Source organism: Larimichthys crocea, chromosome XXII (genome assembly GCF_000972845.2).
Source record: "Larimichthys crocea isolate SSNF chromosome XXII, L_crocea_2.0, whole genome shotgun sequence".
Taxonomy (NCBI): Eukaryota; Metazoa; Chordata; class Actinopteri; family Sciaenidae; genus Larimichthys; species Larimichthys crocea.
The window spans coordinates 12,611,893-12,627,200 of NC_040032.1; the positions used below are offsets into that span (position 1 = coordinate 12,611,893).

A 15,308-nucleotide genomic window follows, 5' to 3' on the forward strand; every position below is an offset into this window, starting at 1 on the left:
TCCTCCTCCCCTCGTTGCACCATCAGTCCCTGATGGACCACAAAATCATGGCAGCTAGCAGGTGCTCTACATGTTAGATATATGTGAATATTTTGGATTTACAGATGTCAATGTGGTGAAATTATATTTGTTTTTTAAGAGGTAATCTTTTATTGATCCCCCAGAGGGGGAGTTCAGGAGTACAAGGACAAAATACGTACAGATAAATCAAATAAACAATTAGAAGAAAATAGAAATTACAAGAGGCTATAAGGGCAATATTGGTACACATACAGTACTCACAACTAGTGTTGTATTTAAACTAATAGCACAAAGAATATCTTGCAAAAATATTACAATATTTAGTCAATTTGATCTCATGCATTGCCATGACGAATGGCAGCATGACAAGCTGGTGACTCAGTATGTCACGAAAAGAAATTGGTTAACATGATTTTCATAAAGGAAGCTGTGGGCCTTTCATTCTGGTTTGAATTGTCATTGCACTCATTGTCTGTCAGAGTCTGGGTCAGTAAACATGTTTATGATGTGGAGGAGAAAGTAGATGATGTGCGATGGGAGGAGTCGAAGTCCCCGATGACTTTGGTTTCCACACAGGTAACCATGGCAGTGCTCGCTATGCTGCTGGCATTAACAGGCTGTGTCAGCCATTAGTGTCAAGTAAGGAGGAGTGAGAACTTCCCTGCCATTTCCCCCACACGCCTTCATTGCCATTATATGAAGGACCAGTGGGATACTTTGACTATGAAGGAAATGAAAAGACCCCATCAAGATCCTGCTGTCACTTTGATGAATGTGAACATGTATTCATGTTTGATGAAAGAAAATTCTTCAGGTTCTTTATATTCTTTTAAATCATTTCCTGTAAATGTAGTAATTAATGTAATGGCGTTTCTTTTATAGTAATGAGGTGTGAAAGTATGCCCGATTAAACCCGCTGTCATTAAGCGATAATGATTGGTTACATGCTGACGCGCTGGAGTAGATGGATGTGGGGAGGTGCAGGCTAAAGCATGAGTCAACTGAGGTTACTATACTTTAAACACAGTCACACCACACAATAAAATCCAATGTTTTTAAGTTGTATTTCATGCTTTTGATGGTGCCACACCTGAGTGAGGAGGCTGTTGTCAGGTACTGTAGCTGACAAGGTATTCCAGGAAGAGGCCCCTAGGCCAAATCAGCATAGCAACAAGTCCCCACTGGATGCCAGTAATGACACAAACCAACTGCTATGCTATAGTGACTTCCATTCAGTCACAGACATAATTAGTTTCAATGGGGCTAACAGAGACAAACTCCTTTGGGACTGGATACAAGAAATAGATTTTAAAATCACTACAGTCACAATCAGAATTGGTTTTATTGATCAGGTATGTGTACACACATGAGGAATTTGATTCCAGTTATACGTTTACATACAAATATAGACAATCGTACAGCTAGGATATATGTGAAAAAAATGTACAGTGTAGATAAAACATATACCTATATCTACATATATTCATATATATATGTAAACAACAAACACCTTTGTAGATGGAATACAGATCTGGTGATTTTGAAGGCTGATCAATGGATGCTAAAATAAATGGTTTATATAGCAGGCTGAATTATGTATATTATGGTACGTCTTCACTCCAGGCAAGTTTACTGTAAAGTATGTGACTTAACAATAAACTAAATAGAAATACAAACTCACCATAACCTAGAAATTGAAAAAGACTTATCCCTTTAAATTAGCCTCAGCGTCAAGTCAAGTGAGTGTGAAAGAAGATGTGTTTAACAGAACATGGGAAGAATGGATTAGATTTAAACAACAGCAACGTATATCATTTTATTGATAATAACGTAACTGTTTTTACTTATATATACGTATATGTATAAAGACAATGTTTTAATTTGCTAAATTCAAAAGATGCCTTTTAAAAATGTGTACACTGAGAATGCATGTAACTAAAAAAGTCTCCACCCCCTGGCCAGTTTACTGTAAAACCATGTGACTTAACTATACATTGTCAATTACAATATGGAGTGTGAATTAGCAACATTTAATTAAAAACAACAATAACATTTGTGTACAGAATAAAGATGCTTGAATAAATATGTTTATATATATATAGATATATATATATATATATATATATATATATATCCAGCTTTATCGGCACAAAAATGTTGAAGTTGTTTTTAATTATATTGTAATGGACAATGTACATATATAGATATATATATATATATATATATATAATAGATATATATATATATATATATATATATACTGTATATATATACTGTATATATATACTGTATATATATAGATGGTAAGTCACATGTTTTACAGTATATTTATACTATATATATATAAAAACACATATGTATTCAAGAGGTGGCTAATTAAAATGTATCCACTCATAGTGAAAATGGTGAAAATGTATGTTTTTTTCACTAAAGTCTCCACCCCTGGCCAGTTTACTGTAAAACATGTGACTTAGCATTAAGCTATACATAACTACACATTATATAAGCTATATAGTACAGAATATATCAGTGTTAAAGTACATTATCAATTATAATACGGGGTGTGGACTTCAGTTAGCAACCTTTAATTAAAAAAAATAATAATTACAAAAACAGAAGCTGCTATATATAATTTTAAAAAAAAAGACAAAATAAAGACCCTGTCCCTTTAAATTAGTGTCTCGGTGGTCCCGCCCTCCCTGCCACTTGACGGGCCAATGGGAGCGCGGCGCACGTGACGAGCGTTCTTTGCGATGACCTCATCTCTGGTGTGGGATGACGTCAAATTCAAGATGGATGGAATCACGACCAGCGCGCAGCAATCCACACAACACTGAATAAAAAGTCCCGGTGTGTGTGTGTGTGTGTGTGTGAGGGAGTGTGTGTGAGGAGGAAACACCGTTTGGACGACGGGGACAGGGTAAGTGTTGGACCGACTACCGAACTTAACGGCTGTTTGGGGAGGGGGGGAGGAAGACGGGAAGCGCGCGCGCGGGGGGGGGGGGCAGAGTTGTGCTGTTAAAGGAGACGTTTTTTTTTTTTTTTTTTTTTCCTCCCTGACGTAACTCGTAAAAAAACAGAGAGGGGGACTGTGCTGCTGTGTCCAGATACAACCTGATCCACAGCCCGGGGGGACACGTCAGGCCGAGACAGGGGTCCACAAAACATCACTTCCACTAAAGGGGAGGATATAAACGTTAGCGACACACACACACAGCTGCACCGACTGTGTTTACCGTCCATTGAAACGCAACTTTTCCCTCTGATATCAACCATCGTGATGTTAAAACAGACACCGTCTCTTTCGCCATTTGACCACAGGCTACAGAAAACGCGTGACTAACGTCTGAACCGAAAGCAGCGTCTCGTTTGGAGAAGTTGTCAGTCATGAGAGAGCGTTGAGCCACGTCTCATGGATGATCTAATGCCGAGAGAGAGGCTCGACTTCCTCATGAGACGACAACAACAAACACACCGAGGCTGGATGTTTGTGTCTTAACCGTCACTGCGAGTTTTTGTTTTTAACCAAGAGGCAACACAGCGGTTCTTAGTTGTTGTTGTTTTTTTTTTTTTGGTGAATGAATGAAGCTTCTGCTCGTGAACCTTTTTATAACAAGTGTCAATAACGTCAACGTAAAGAACACGCCAACTTCCGGTTTTCAAAATAAATGCCCCGAGCAGCATCGTGTTTTTGTACTGGAGGTAGATATGCAAGAATATAAACATGTGGTGAGAAGAGATTAAACCTGTGCAGGGAAATTAAACATGTGCAAAGAAATGAAACATGTGCAAAGAAATTAAACATGTACTAAAGAAATTAAACATGTGCTAAGAAATTGAACATGTGCAAAGACATTAAACCCATGCTAAGAAATTAAACTTGTACTAAAGAAATTAAACTTGTACTAAAGAAATTAAACATGTGCAAAGACATTAAACCTGTGCAAAGAGATTAAACATCTATCCATTATCTGTATCCGCTTATCGTCACGGTGGGGCTGGAGCCTATATAATGTAAACATGTGCAAAGACATTAAACCCATGCTAAGAAATTAAACTTGTACTAAAGAAATTAAACATGTGCACAGACATTAAACCTGTGCTAAGAGATTAAAAAATTGAATAAAAAAACAAAAACAGCAGGTATTCATTGATGGTCTAGATTATGCTGTGAAATAAAAGAACAAAAGAATAGCAGTAACATGGGGACATAAAAAGGGAAACACTGACATTAACGTAGGTCTGAGAGAAACAGGATAAAAAGACAATAAATAAAAGATTAAGAGATGAAAAATATAAGAGAATAATACTGAATATGACAGCAATGAGTTACCTTTAGTTATTATCATGTGATCAGCAGCACTGTGTGTGCTTTTGCAAACTTTTCTTCCTTTGCCTTTCAGCCCACATACAGGCCTAACTTGTTGGTTGAGGTTGTATGCGGCGTGAAAAGACAAATATGTGACATGAAATACAATCTCTGCCCTTTTTTTTTTTTTTTTTTCAAGGTTAATGTTTTATTTCATAACCCATATAAAATGTGTTTATAATTCAGGTGGAGATGATCTTTAATGGCCCACCTCAGCCCAGTGCAAACATTCTGTGATGACAGGCCTTTTATTTTAAAGGCAAGCTTTAGAGACTTCCTGCAGCAGTGTGTGTCAGTGAGGGCGACTTCACAGAGCTGCATTTCTTTACATGATGTAATGTTCATAAACTTGTTGTGTACCGGATGGCCTTCTGTGTTGGTGTGCGTCGTGTTTTTAGGTTTACCTTTCAAAGATTAACCTGCAGCCAGCCGCTATGTCATCTGCCAATCATTTATTCGATCAGTTAATCCTTTCGTCTAAACAAACATACCAGTACTCAAATAAATATTTACTTTACAATAATAGAAAGCAAAAAAAATCCTCATAAATCATAAGCTGGAACTTTATCAGCTCTGAGTCGCAGTAATTATACCATAAATTATCATTAATGTGCCTTTTAAACAATTATTTGTTTTCACATTAGAGCTGCAGCGATTAGTCGAGTAATCAATAAGTTGTTAAATTAGTTAATTAGGCAACTCTTTTAAATAATCGAATAATTGTTATGAGTCATTTTTTTAATTATTATTTCAGCTTGTGTTTTTTTTCTTGTATCATTTGTCCTTTTGGGTTGTGGACAAAGCAGGACATTTGAGGACATCACCCTGAGCTTTGGGAAACAGCGATCAACATTTTCTGACATTTTCTGGACCAAACAACTCAATTATTAATTATGAAAATCATTAACAACCAGTAATCAATAATTAAAATAATCCTAATTAAGCACTGCCAAATGAGTGATCAGATATAAAGAAATCCATCCAGTTGCCTTTAGTGTTTACCAGCAGGTAGCAGCTTATATCTTGTAAATTATACAAAGCTATAGTTAAAAATACAAATAATTGCTCATGTAAAATAAAATAAAAGTAATCTTTTTATCTTGTGGTGTTTTTTTTTTTACTATATACTCATGTGTCTGCTTTCTGTGACTAACTAATTCTGTGCACTCTGACCTTTTTGTATTTCTATTCCTGCATTAAACTGTAGCCCTCTTGTCTTTCAGCCATGGAGAGCCTAGTGCATTACAGCAACCCCTCCCATACCCTCTCAGTGTTGGGGCTTCTGAATGAGCAGCGCCTGCGGGGCCAGATGTGTGATGTCGTCCTGGTTGTGGCGGACCAGAGGTATCAGGCACATAAGAGTGTTCTGGCTGCCAGCAGTGAGTATTTCCAGACCCTCTTCACACGGATGGATGCAGAGTCACTCAAAGTTGTAAACCTGGACTTCTGCGAGCCTGACGCCTTCGAAATAGTTCTGAACTACATCTACTCCTCCTCACTTTTTGTTGACAAAGGCAGCCTGGCGGCCATTCAAGAGCTGGGCTACAGCCTTGGCATCCCTTTCCTTACCAACATTGTGTCAACAAGACCACACGCGTCCTACTGCGTGTCTAGAAAAAGGCTTTCTTTCTCAGAAGGAGAGGAGAACGATGTCCAGACAAGGAGCGTCATTGTGTGTCGGGTCCGGAATGACACAACCCATCCTTCTCGCTCCCCTTACCAGAGAAAAACATCAGAGAGGCCATCATCTCCACACTCTGCTCGAGAGTCAGCTCAGCATCCATCAGAACACAACTCCTATGAATCAGCCAGAAACTCTGAATCCATCAGCAGGAAACCATCTGAAGAGAGCGAGGCCGATGAAAGGAAGTCCACCTATCCTTACACCTCCATATTAAAAGGGAATTCGTCACACATGACATCCGTCAGGCCCCAGCTGACGTCATCGGTGTCTTTCAGTGATGCTGAAGTGCAGCACATCAGGCTGCAGTCTGGCGCTGATCAGGACACTAAAGAAGAGAACGAGGAGCAGGAGCCCCACTATCACACCAAAGTGCCCTCTCAGGGTCAGGCCAGTGAGCCGAGACAGACCATTGACAGGAGTGGGCCGCTCATAAAAAGCCTACTCCGTAGATCATTGTCCATGGACAGCCCGGTTCCAGTCTTCTCGCCAACACTGGAGCTCAAAGAGCTGCAAAATCGTGAACAGTCGGTTGTTAAAATGGCATCAAAATCATGTGGACCAGAATCATCTGCTCACAATGGCAATTCAAAAAGAACATCTCCCCTGGTTCTCAGGTCAAAGTACCTCAGCAGGTATGATGAAGAAACTCAGGTAGAAAGAGAGGTCAGCGTGAAAGATGAGCCTAGCAGTCCGCTCGCTGACCCCATGGACATTATTCGAATCACGGTTGGAGATGCGTTGCCGGTCAATCTTAAAGACTTGCAGACAAATTATGACCAAGGTTCCAGGCCAGACTTTAATTCTTTTTCTTTTGGGAAAAGAAAGGACAGGCCAGACAACAGGAGGTACCCATTCAAGAAGAGTAAAATATTTAAAGAGCATACCCTCTCGCTTGATGAGAACATGCCCAAAACTGTACCTCCGAGTGCCATCAGCGACTCTAATGAGAACAGTGGGGAGCCGCCCCAGAACAAGATTTTCAAATGCTGGAACTGTTTGAAGGTTTTTAGGTCCAGTGCTGGACTGCATCGCCATGTGAATATGTATCACAACCCGGAAAAGCCGTATGCTTGTGACATCTGCCACAAGCGCTTCCATACCAACTTCAAAGTGTGGACTCATTGCCAAACTCAGCATGGTGTAGTACAAAACCCAGCCTCGTCCTCCAGCTCCTCCGTGCTGGATGAGAAGTTTCAAAAGAAGCTCATAGATATTGTGCGAGAAAGGGAAATAAAGAAAGCTTTGCTCTGGAAGTTAAAGAGGAACAAGCAGGGATTGCAGTCTCCTGCGCTCACCAAAAAGAGACAAAGGCCCAGCTTCATATGTCCTTACTGTGGGAAGGTATTTGTGTTCCAGTCCCAGTACAGACAGCATTTAAGGACACATCCTGCTGAAAAAGCTGACCAGGAGACAGCCAACGAGAGCATCCTCTACCAGGAACAGGATGAGATCATTCAACAGAAGGACACGGACACTGGTGTTTACTCATGTAGACTTTGTAACATGAAGCTGTCTTCACTCTTTGAACAGGGCGACCACGAGAGAGGCTGCCGACATGCAACCGTATGCCCTTACTGCGGGCTCCGCTTCTCAAGTCCAACGGTCAAGAAGGACCACGAGGCACATTGTAAGTACAAGAAACTGACGTGCCTGGAATGCATGCGGACATTCAAGTCCTCCTTCAGCATATGGCGCCACCAGGTGGAGGTCCACAACCAAAACATGATGACTGTTAAAGACCAGATTCACCTGAAGCATCAAGAGAACGACGACGAGGCGTCTGAAATGCTCAGAGAGGAGCATTACAGCGACGAGCATCTACCAACTGGGATCTCAAGGGAGAACATAAGTTACAGCGACTCCTCGGGTCCACCCATGTATGATTCAGAAGACTCCTCATCCTATGTGCCTGAGGACCTGAGCATGGGCCACCATGGCAAGCTGGTAGTGAAGGAGGAGCCGTTGGAGGAGGCTGTGAGTGAGATGGAAAACGCAGAGAGTGCCAAAGCTGGGCTCGAGGAACCCGGTGTGTGGCCATGCGAGAAATGTGGAAATCTTTTCAGCTCTCGCAAAGACCTGGAACGACACCAGGAGCTGCTATGCCACATCAAACCGTTCATCTGTCACATCTGCAACAAAGCCTTCAGGACCAACTTCCGCCTTTGGAGCCATTTCCAGTCCCACATGTCGGCTGCTGGCGAACCTGGAGCCAAAGAGCTCGACAGACAGCCCTCGCCTCTGTCTCCATCACCTCCCACGACCCCACAAAGCTCCGAACGTCCCTCCCCGCAGGCCTCTGTGCTCAAATCCACCCAGGCGGCACCGGCCTCTGCAGCAATGGCGGAGGAGTCCAGCAGCCCAGAGCCCTGTAGCTCGTCGGTAAGCAAGACGAAGAGGCCTGAGCTTGAGCGTCAATCCAGCAGCCACAGCCCTCTCTCGAGGTCCAACAGCATGGAGAATCCAGGTGGTCCTCAGGAATCAGACACACTCTTTTACCATGCACCGTCTCTCTCTGCCCTGACGTTCAAGAGGCAGTACATGTGTAAACTCTGTCACAGGACCTTCAAGACGGCCTTCAGTCTCTGGAGCCACGAGCAGAGTCATAGCCACATGTAAGCACCAGGCAGGTCATAGCAGTGCAGTTCTCATGAGAGACGATACTTAATGTAAGAATGAACACACCTCAGCCTACAAAAAGGAAGACTTTGAATGTATAGCTTATCCGCTTGCCTCCAATGTCATATATTAAAGTGGCCATGTTAATTAGAGGTGTAAACGTGAATGTGCAATCAAGTGCTAGATTCCTCTGTGAGATGAGATGATTATAAATGGTTTATTTTTATTTTTTCTTTTCAAAACGAGCTATAAGCATTTATCTATTTTAGGCCTCTTTTTAGTTGTCTACTTGTATTTATCTATCTTAGGTGTTTCGAGAAAACAAGGTACAGAGTTGCGGCTCTCATCACTTCAGATATTCCACGTTTGACTTTTGAACAGTTACGGTGAAAAAAAAAAAGGAGTACAACTATATACATTGTTTTCTCAGTGTGGAAAAAAAAAAAAGTGCTTTAAATTTACCGGAGGCTGCAGTCGAATTAAAGAGTAGTGCTTTGCTTTTGTATCAGATCTATCTCTTGATGTGAGTGACAACCCTTAAGATTATATTGGTGGCCTCAACAATGTATTCAATATGCACTTTGTTCAACAGTTGGATTCTGTTATTAAGGGGGACATAGTACAAAATGGTTTGCTTGGAGGTTTTGGGCTGTAAAAGTAAAAAATAGTTTTATTTCTTTATGCTTAGCACTTCTTCTGTTTTCTCATATTTCAGTTTCTCGTTGCCTTTGTGTCGTTTTTTTTTTTAACGTGCTGATCGAATGAGACCCTCAGTATAAATCTAAAGTTATATCAGACACTGTACATCAAACACACCTCAGATACCTGTTTGTTTTAGGCGTCGCAGAAGCCTTGATTAATTGCCTACAGTCTGCATTCAGTACATCTGATTTCCTCCTGATTACTAACCTGGTGCATCATTTTCATGTGATACAAATAAGGCAGTGCAATCATCAGTCATAAGATCTGAGAGAGTATGGACTATAACGATTCTACGTGTTGCTCAAAAAGAAACAACTCAAGATTTGAAGTGAACTGGGTTAATGTTAGTATCCTGAATACTAGAACACATCATCATTAAATCACCTGCTAGAAATCAATCTGAAATATTTATAGCACACTGCAGTACAGTAATGCATTCGATAGTTCCACCCAATAATAAACCTGATTATAAATTCTAATTTGTATATGTTAGACATCGTCGTAATGTCCACCAGTGCAACACCAGTGTTATCCAAATCCTCATATACTGATAGATCTTTGCAGTTAAAACGCATTTGGTAATTTACCAAGCTTTACGATGCTTTTATGGCCTTATGCAACTTGAAAAAAAATAAATTATTTTGTCGATTTTATTGTTTTACATAAAGCACAACAGAGTTTCAGATGACTTATGACTCAGGCTTTTTCGATGTGGTAAACGTCAAGAAGAGGGGGAGGCATGAGAAAGCGAATCTTTTATCCTCGGCGAGAGAGCGTTCCTGCTTCCTAAAGATTTATTATTAAAGACCGTGTTTTGATTGTATTCCAGTTGTTTCACAATTGTATTCTTGTACAAGTATATACTTCTGGTTTTGGCTTGATGGATTAGAACTTTGTCATAAATTATTATGATTGTTACTATTTGGGAGATGTTGCATTCAAAGAGTGCTCCACACAAGCTATGGGAATTTTGTTTTCCACTAAATGAGCAACGCGAGCTGCATTGTGATGTTTAAGTTCTTTGGAGAAATTCTGTATTGATAATAGTGCTCTTACTTTCTCGTGACGAAAAAGCTTTCTGAAAGTTTCACGGAGATGATTAGAACTGTGTATATGGAAGTGTTTGTATCCTCGATTTTGTACCAATTTTGTTAGTAAAACAAAAAGTTTTATCTTTTTAGTATTCCTGTGCTCTCACTGCAATAATGAATATTTGTATCAGCATTGGTTGCATTATTGTTGCTTTTTGGAGACTTGCAGCTGTTTTGTGTTTAGGTTTTTCTACAGTTTTTGTGCTTCATTTCTGTAATAAAGAGTAACAATGGAGTATATATATATAACCGTTTGTGCTGTTTGAATTATTTGGCTTCATGTTGAACTCTACACAGCCCCGCAGGCTCATTTAAATCTAAAGCAAACCACATTTAACCACTTCTATACGTTCACACGACTCTCCGTAACCCCTCAGTGAGACGATTGGTGCTGTTTTAACTTTCTCATGGTTCCCACGGGTCCTTGAGATCCTTGAAAGTTTGTGTTTGAGGGGAGAAAATCAAGGGGAAATAGACACAAGTCATTGAAAATGCTTTAATTCATACATCTGGGGGACAGGAGCCTATCCCAGCTGGCATTGGGCAAGAGGTGGGGCACCAACATAGAGACAGACACTCACATTCACACCTATGTATATAGGGAACTGCTAACCGCTGTCCTGCCCTGAACCTCCATATTTTGTCTTTTAAAATATTTGATTTACTTAATGTTAGTTAATAAAAGCTGTGTTCCACTGCCTGTTAGCTCTGTGTCATAACAGCAATCAACCTTGCTCTGTGTCTCAAACTATCCCATGTTGGGTTCTTGAAATCTGAGAGAACTGGGCCTGGAATGTCCTTGAATTTGATTTTTAAGGTGTGAGGACGCAGTTTTCTGATTTGAAACCCTTTACCCCAAAACACTGTTACTTAAACCAAACTAAAAATACAAATTCGACTTTGGCTACTTCAAATCTGATATAACAGGGCCCGTGTGCACTATTTACATAAAAGGAAACGTACGGGGCTTTGGATTTAGTGATACACACATTCCCAAATCAGTGAATGAGGTTTTCTATAACTATAACTTAACTATAATAACAATACTATTAACTGTAATATGCATATTCCCTTGACACATTCGTAAACTACAGATCATTAACAGCCGGTTGTCGGTTTCATCAATGTGACTTCTGAGGCAAAGAGAAGCTTGCTGATGAATCTACCTGAGGAACTAAAGTATGTGCAAACGGACACGCTTGTCATCCTGTTGGCAGGCGACCCCGAGCCGGAGGGATGTTTTCCAAGCTGCGGGGCCGCCGTGACACTTTCTGACTGGAAACTCGGGAGTGAACTTAGGAGGTGTTTGCTTTAATTTTTTTTGGGAAAAAAAAAACAGCCAAGTGGACATCCTGTCCTGGTCCACGTGTAAGGTCACGCTCTCCCTGAAAATGTGTGCGCAGAGAGGAAGTTTTCACATAGATGAGGAAATCTGTTCCCCAAAACTCAGTCATAGTTTCTGCATTAAAGATTTTATGAGTTTGTATTTGCTAGGATACGCTCACAGAACTAATCTTTTTTCTTTAATATAATTACAATCACTTGCAATGAATTCTATTTATTATCAAAGATTTACAATAATTTACAGATTCTGACATCAGCGATACAACTTTTTTTTAAAGAATTTAACTGACATATAATGTCACTTGCTACTGTGTTTAAAAGTTTCATTTCTAGATGGTGAGAGGCGAAAGACAATTTGAAAAGCTTGCAAACCAAACATACCTTTAAAATTAGACATTACATAAACCAAGAAATCTTAAGGTACATGCAACACCCGAACCACGACAGAGACATCAGAAGAAATGCGATCGATCGGGTGTTTACACTTGATTTTTAGTTGTCAGGCATAACTATGGATATCGTCCAGATCTTTCTCCTCTCACAGTGCCAGGGTGTCTTTAATCAGCCGTCTCATCGTTGTGCTTACAGAGGTGCCAAGAGAGTCAGTGATCTGGAATGTGATCTTGTAAAGGTACGGCTGGACGTCTTTGAGACTGGTGTCGAACACGTTGTCCACCTCGGACTGGGTGGGCATCTTTGGCAGGTACTCGTGGCGGTTTATGACCTCGACGACGTTGATCACCTTCTCGCCCAGCTTCTCGCCCACCTTCTCCCTGCAGATCTGTCTCTCCTGCTCGGTGGCGAGGTTGACGACGTTGACCTTGATGCTCCACACCTCCCACGGGATGCACTCGTCGGAGAAGGGCCAGCGGGACTTCTTCTTCTGGTAAAACTCCAGGGAGATCTGGCCCATGCCATCGCTGCCAGAGTTGCTCAAAGCATCCTGTAAGCAGAAACATGGTTCAGTTATAAGGCCTTGCCTGTGTGTGTGTGTGTGTGTGTGTGTGTGTGTGTGTGTGTGACAGTCAACAATCCAACCAGCAATCACCTTGAACTCAGACACAGCTTTCCGGATGACTCTGTCCAGCTCCTCCGAGGACACTCTGACAAAGGAGAAGTCGATGAAGTCGCAGTCGATGTCAAGCGTGCCAACCGTGCCGATGGAGTAGGTGCCCTCCTTCTTGTAGTGAAACTTCCCGGTGCTGCGATGCAGTAAAATGGTGTGCAGCAGGGCGAGCATGGCTTCCTCCACCTGCCTCGCCTCCACCGTCACCTCGAGAACCTCCGAGCGGCAATTCATTGTGAAATAAAAACCAATATTTCCATTTACTGAGCGACAACTCGAGGAAGGTGACGTTGCTGGATCTGCTCAATCACGAAGATGCGAACACGCGTTTGTTTGTTTACCTCATCAGCTGATCGGCAGCCGAGCCCACGCCGCGTGTTAAAGTATGTTTAAATATATATATTTTTTAGTCCAGCTTACCTATGAGTGATATTCACACGGAGTGAGCACAGGGACATTGTTACAAGAGCTAGCCAGGCTAGCTGTTTGCTACAAACGATGACAACAAGACTCAGTACGGCACGCCGCGGAGGACACAACGCAGACGTGTTTCTAAAAAATCTTGGTGTTACGGTTTAAAGAGTGACCGTGTTAACTGGCGCCCATCTGTTGGGTTGCTGACACTCTAACGTTAATAACAACTAAAACAACAAGCAGGCATCCTTGTTTTCAACCACAACTATATTTATTATATATATTATTATATTATATATATATATTTATATCATGGTCACTTACTTTTGTAATATTATTTATATTATTGACACTACTCTTGCAATAATATTTTATTTGTTCATGGTCACTTCTTTGCATTTTCTTACACTATGGTCAATTTACATTACAGACTCTTTTTATATATCATGCACTTTTATCCTCAGTACTTTTTCTGTTTATGTGTAGGTTATAGATATTTCTGTCTGTTTATTGTTTTTTTTTTTTTGCCTTTTCTACTTTTTTCAATCCTGTAGTGTATGCTACACTTCCTCTGCTGCTGTAACAAGTAATTTCCGTGGTGGGATGAATAAGTAAATTAATGTAATCAATTGTATCATGGTCATCTATTTTGTAATATTTCTTACACTATGGTCAATTTACATTACAAGACTCTTTTTTATATATCATGCCACTTTTATCCTCAGTACTTGTTTCTCGTGTTTATTGTAGGTTATAGATATTTCTGTCTGTTTATTTTTTGTTTTTTTTGCCTTTTCTACTTTTTTCTAATTCTGTAGTGTATGCTACACTTTCCTCTGCTGCTGTAACGAGTAAATTTCCCCCGTGGTGGGATGAATAAAGTAAATCTAATCTAATCTGAGTGTTCATTAAAAGGGAAGTCAGAGAAGCTGCTGCCAGAAATGTGTCAGATGTCAAAGGATGGATTTAATAATACAAACATACAAACAAAGTAATTACAGATCACATACACAGAAACAACAGAACATAACAGGTTGACAAAAAAACACCCACCGGAGAAGACCTGCATGGAAAATATCACAGGAACTCGTACTCATACATATAGGGGACCGAATTTTAAGTTTGTATTAGCAAGGTACTGTTAAAAAAAAGTTTAAAATGTTTAGAACATACCTTCTTCTTTCCAGATGGAGTGTATCAGTTCATTCTTCTAGCCACATCTTAGATGTTTTGTGTGTTTACACTCTTCCATAACGTAAAGAATCATTTTCTTCGCTTATTATAAAGACCATATGAAATAAAACATTGTTTAATACATTTTTCTAAAGGTTTCAGACACCCCAAGAATAATAAGTAAGTAAGGGTTCTGGCTTTATCACAAAACCTCATAACCTCGGACATTACATTAAATATTATTAATAATTATTATTACAAATTATTAATAATAATTATTAATAATATAATTAAATCATTTCCCCCTGGGATTATTAAAGTATTTCTGATTCTGATTCTGATTCAGATCAGAAAGAGTACATTTTGACACGGTCGCTTTTTAAACCGAAACACCTAAGTCACTTAATTTATTTTATATATTTAAAAAAACTAATTTATAATTGATCTATATGTAATTAAAAACACAACGCCGCCTCAGTTTAGAAATAATAAATAATATTTTAATTTATTTTTTTTATTTTTTTTAGCACGAACTCCAAACAACACAAAAACACATTACATTAATTTTATATATTATTACAAATTATTAATAATAAATTAATAATATAATTAAATTATTTCCCCGGGATTATTAAAGTATTTCTGATTCTGATTCTGAAAAAAGAGTACATTTTGACACGGTCGCCTTTTAAACCGAAACACCTAAGTCACTTAATTTATTTTATTATTTAAAAAAAAAATTTATAATTGATCTATATGTAATTAAAAACACAATGCCGCCTGCGTTGTGAAATAATAAATAAGATAAATATTTATTTTATTTTATTA

The 15,308-nt window shown here is 39.7% G+C and overlaps 2 protein-coding genes across 2 annotated transcripts; one reads left to right on the plus strand and one right to left on the minus strand.

Moving 5' to 3' along the window:
- The first annotated feature begins 2,757 nt into the window (after positions 1 to 2,757).
- zbtb21 (zinc finger and BTB domain containing 21) lies at positions 2,758 to 10,731 on the plus strand. The gene is made up of 2 exons (XM_010746878.3): positions 2,758 to 2,941; positions 5,614 to 10,731. Exon 2 carries the CDS (start codon positions 5,616 to 5,618, stop codon positions 8,688 to 8,690), a length of 3,075 nt encoding a protein of 1,024 aa, XP_010745180.3. The 5' UTR covers positions 2,758 to 2,941; positions 5,614 to 5,615; the 3' UTR covers positions 8,691 to 10,731.
- Positions 10,732 to 12,025: 1,294 nt separating this feature from the next.
- atg101 (autophagy related 101) lies at positions 12,026 to 13,433 on the minus strand. Its single transcript, XM_010746879.3, has 2 exons — positions 12,876 to 13,433; positions 12,026 to 12,770 (listed from the first exon to the last, which is right to left on the minus strand). The coding sequence occupies exons 1-2, from the start codon at positions 13,125 to 13,127 to the stop codon at positions 12,366 to 12,368; spliced, it is 657 nt and encodes a 218-aa protein (XP_010745181.1). The 5' UTR covers positions 13,128 to 13,433; the 3' UTR covers positions 12,026 to 12,365.
- Positions 13,434 to 15,308: the final 1,875 nt, after the last annotated feature.

Coding starts and splice junctions, on each gene's coding strand:
- atg101 (XM_010746879.3), bottom strand. CDS start 13,127: ATGAATTGCCGCTCGGAGGTTCTCGAGGTGACGGTGGAGGCGAGGCAG. Junction 12,771..12,875: donor AAGCTGTGTCTGAGTTCAAG/GTGATTGCTGGT, acceptor TTCTGCTTACAG/GATGCTTTGAGCAACTCTGG.
- zbtb21 (XM_010746878.3), top strand. CDS start 5,616: ATGGAGAGCCTAGTGCATTACAGCAACCCCTCCCATACCCTCTCAGTG.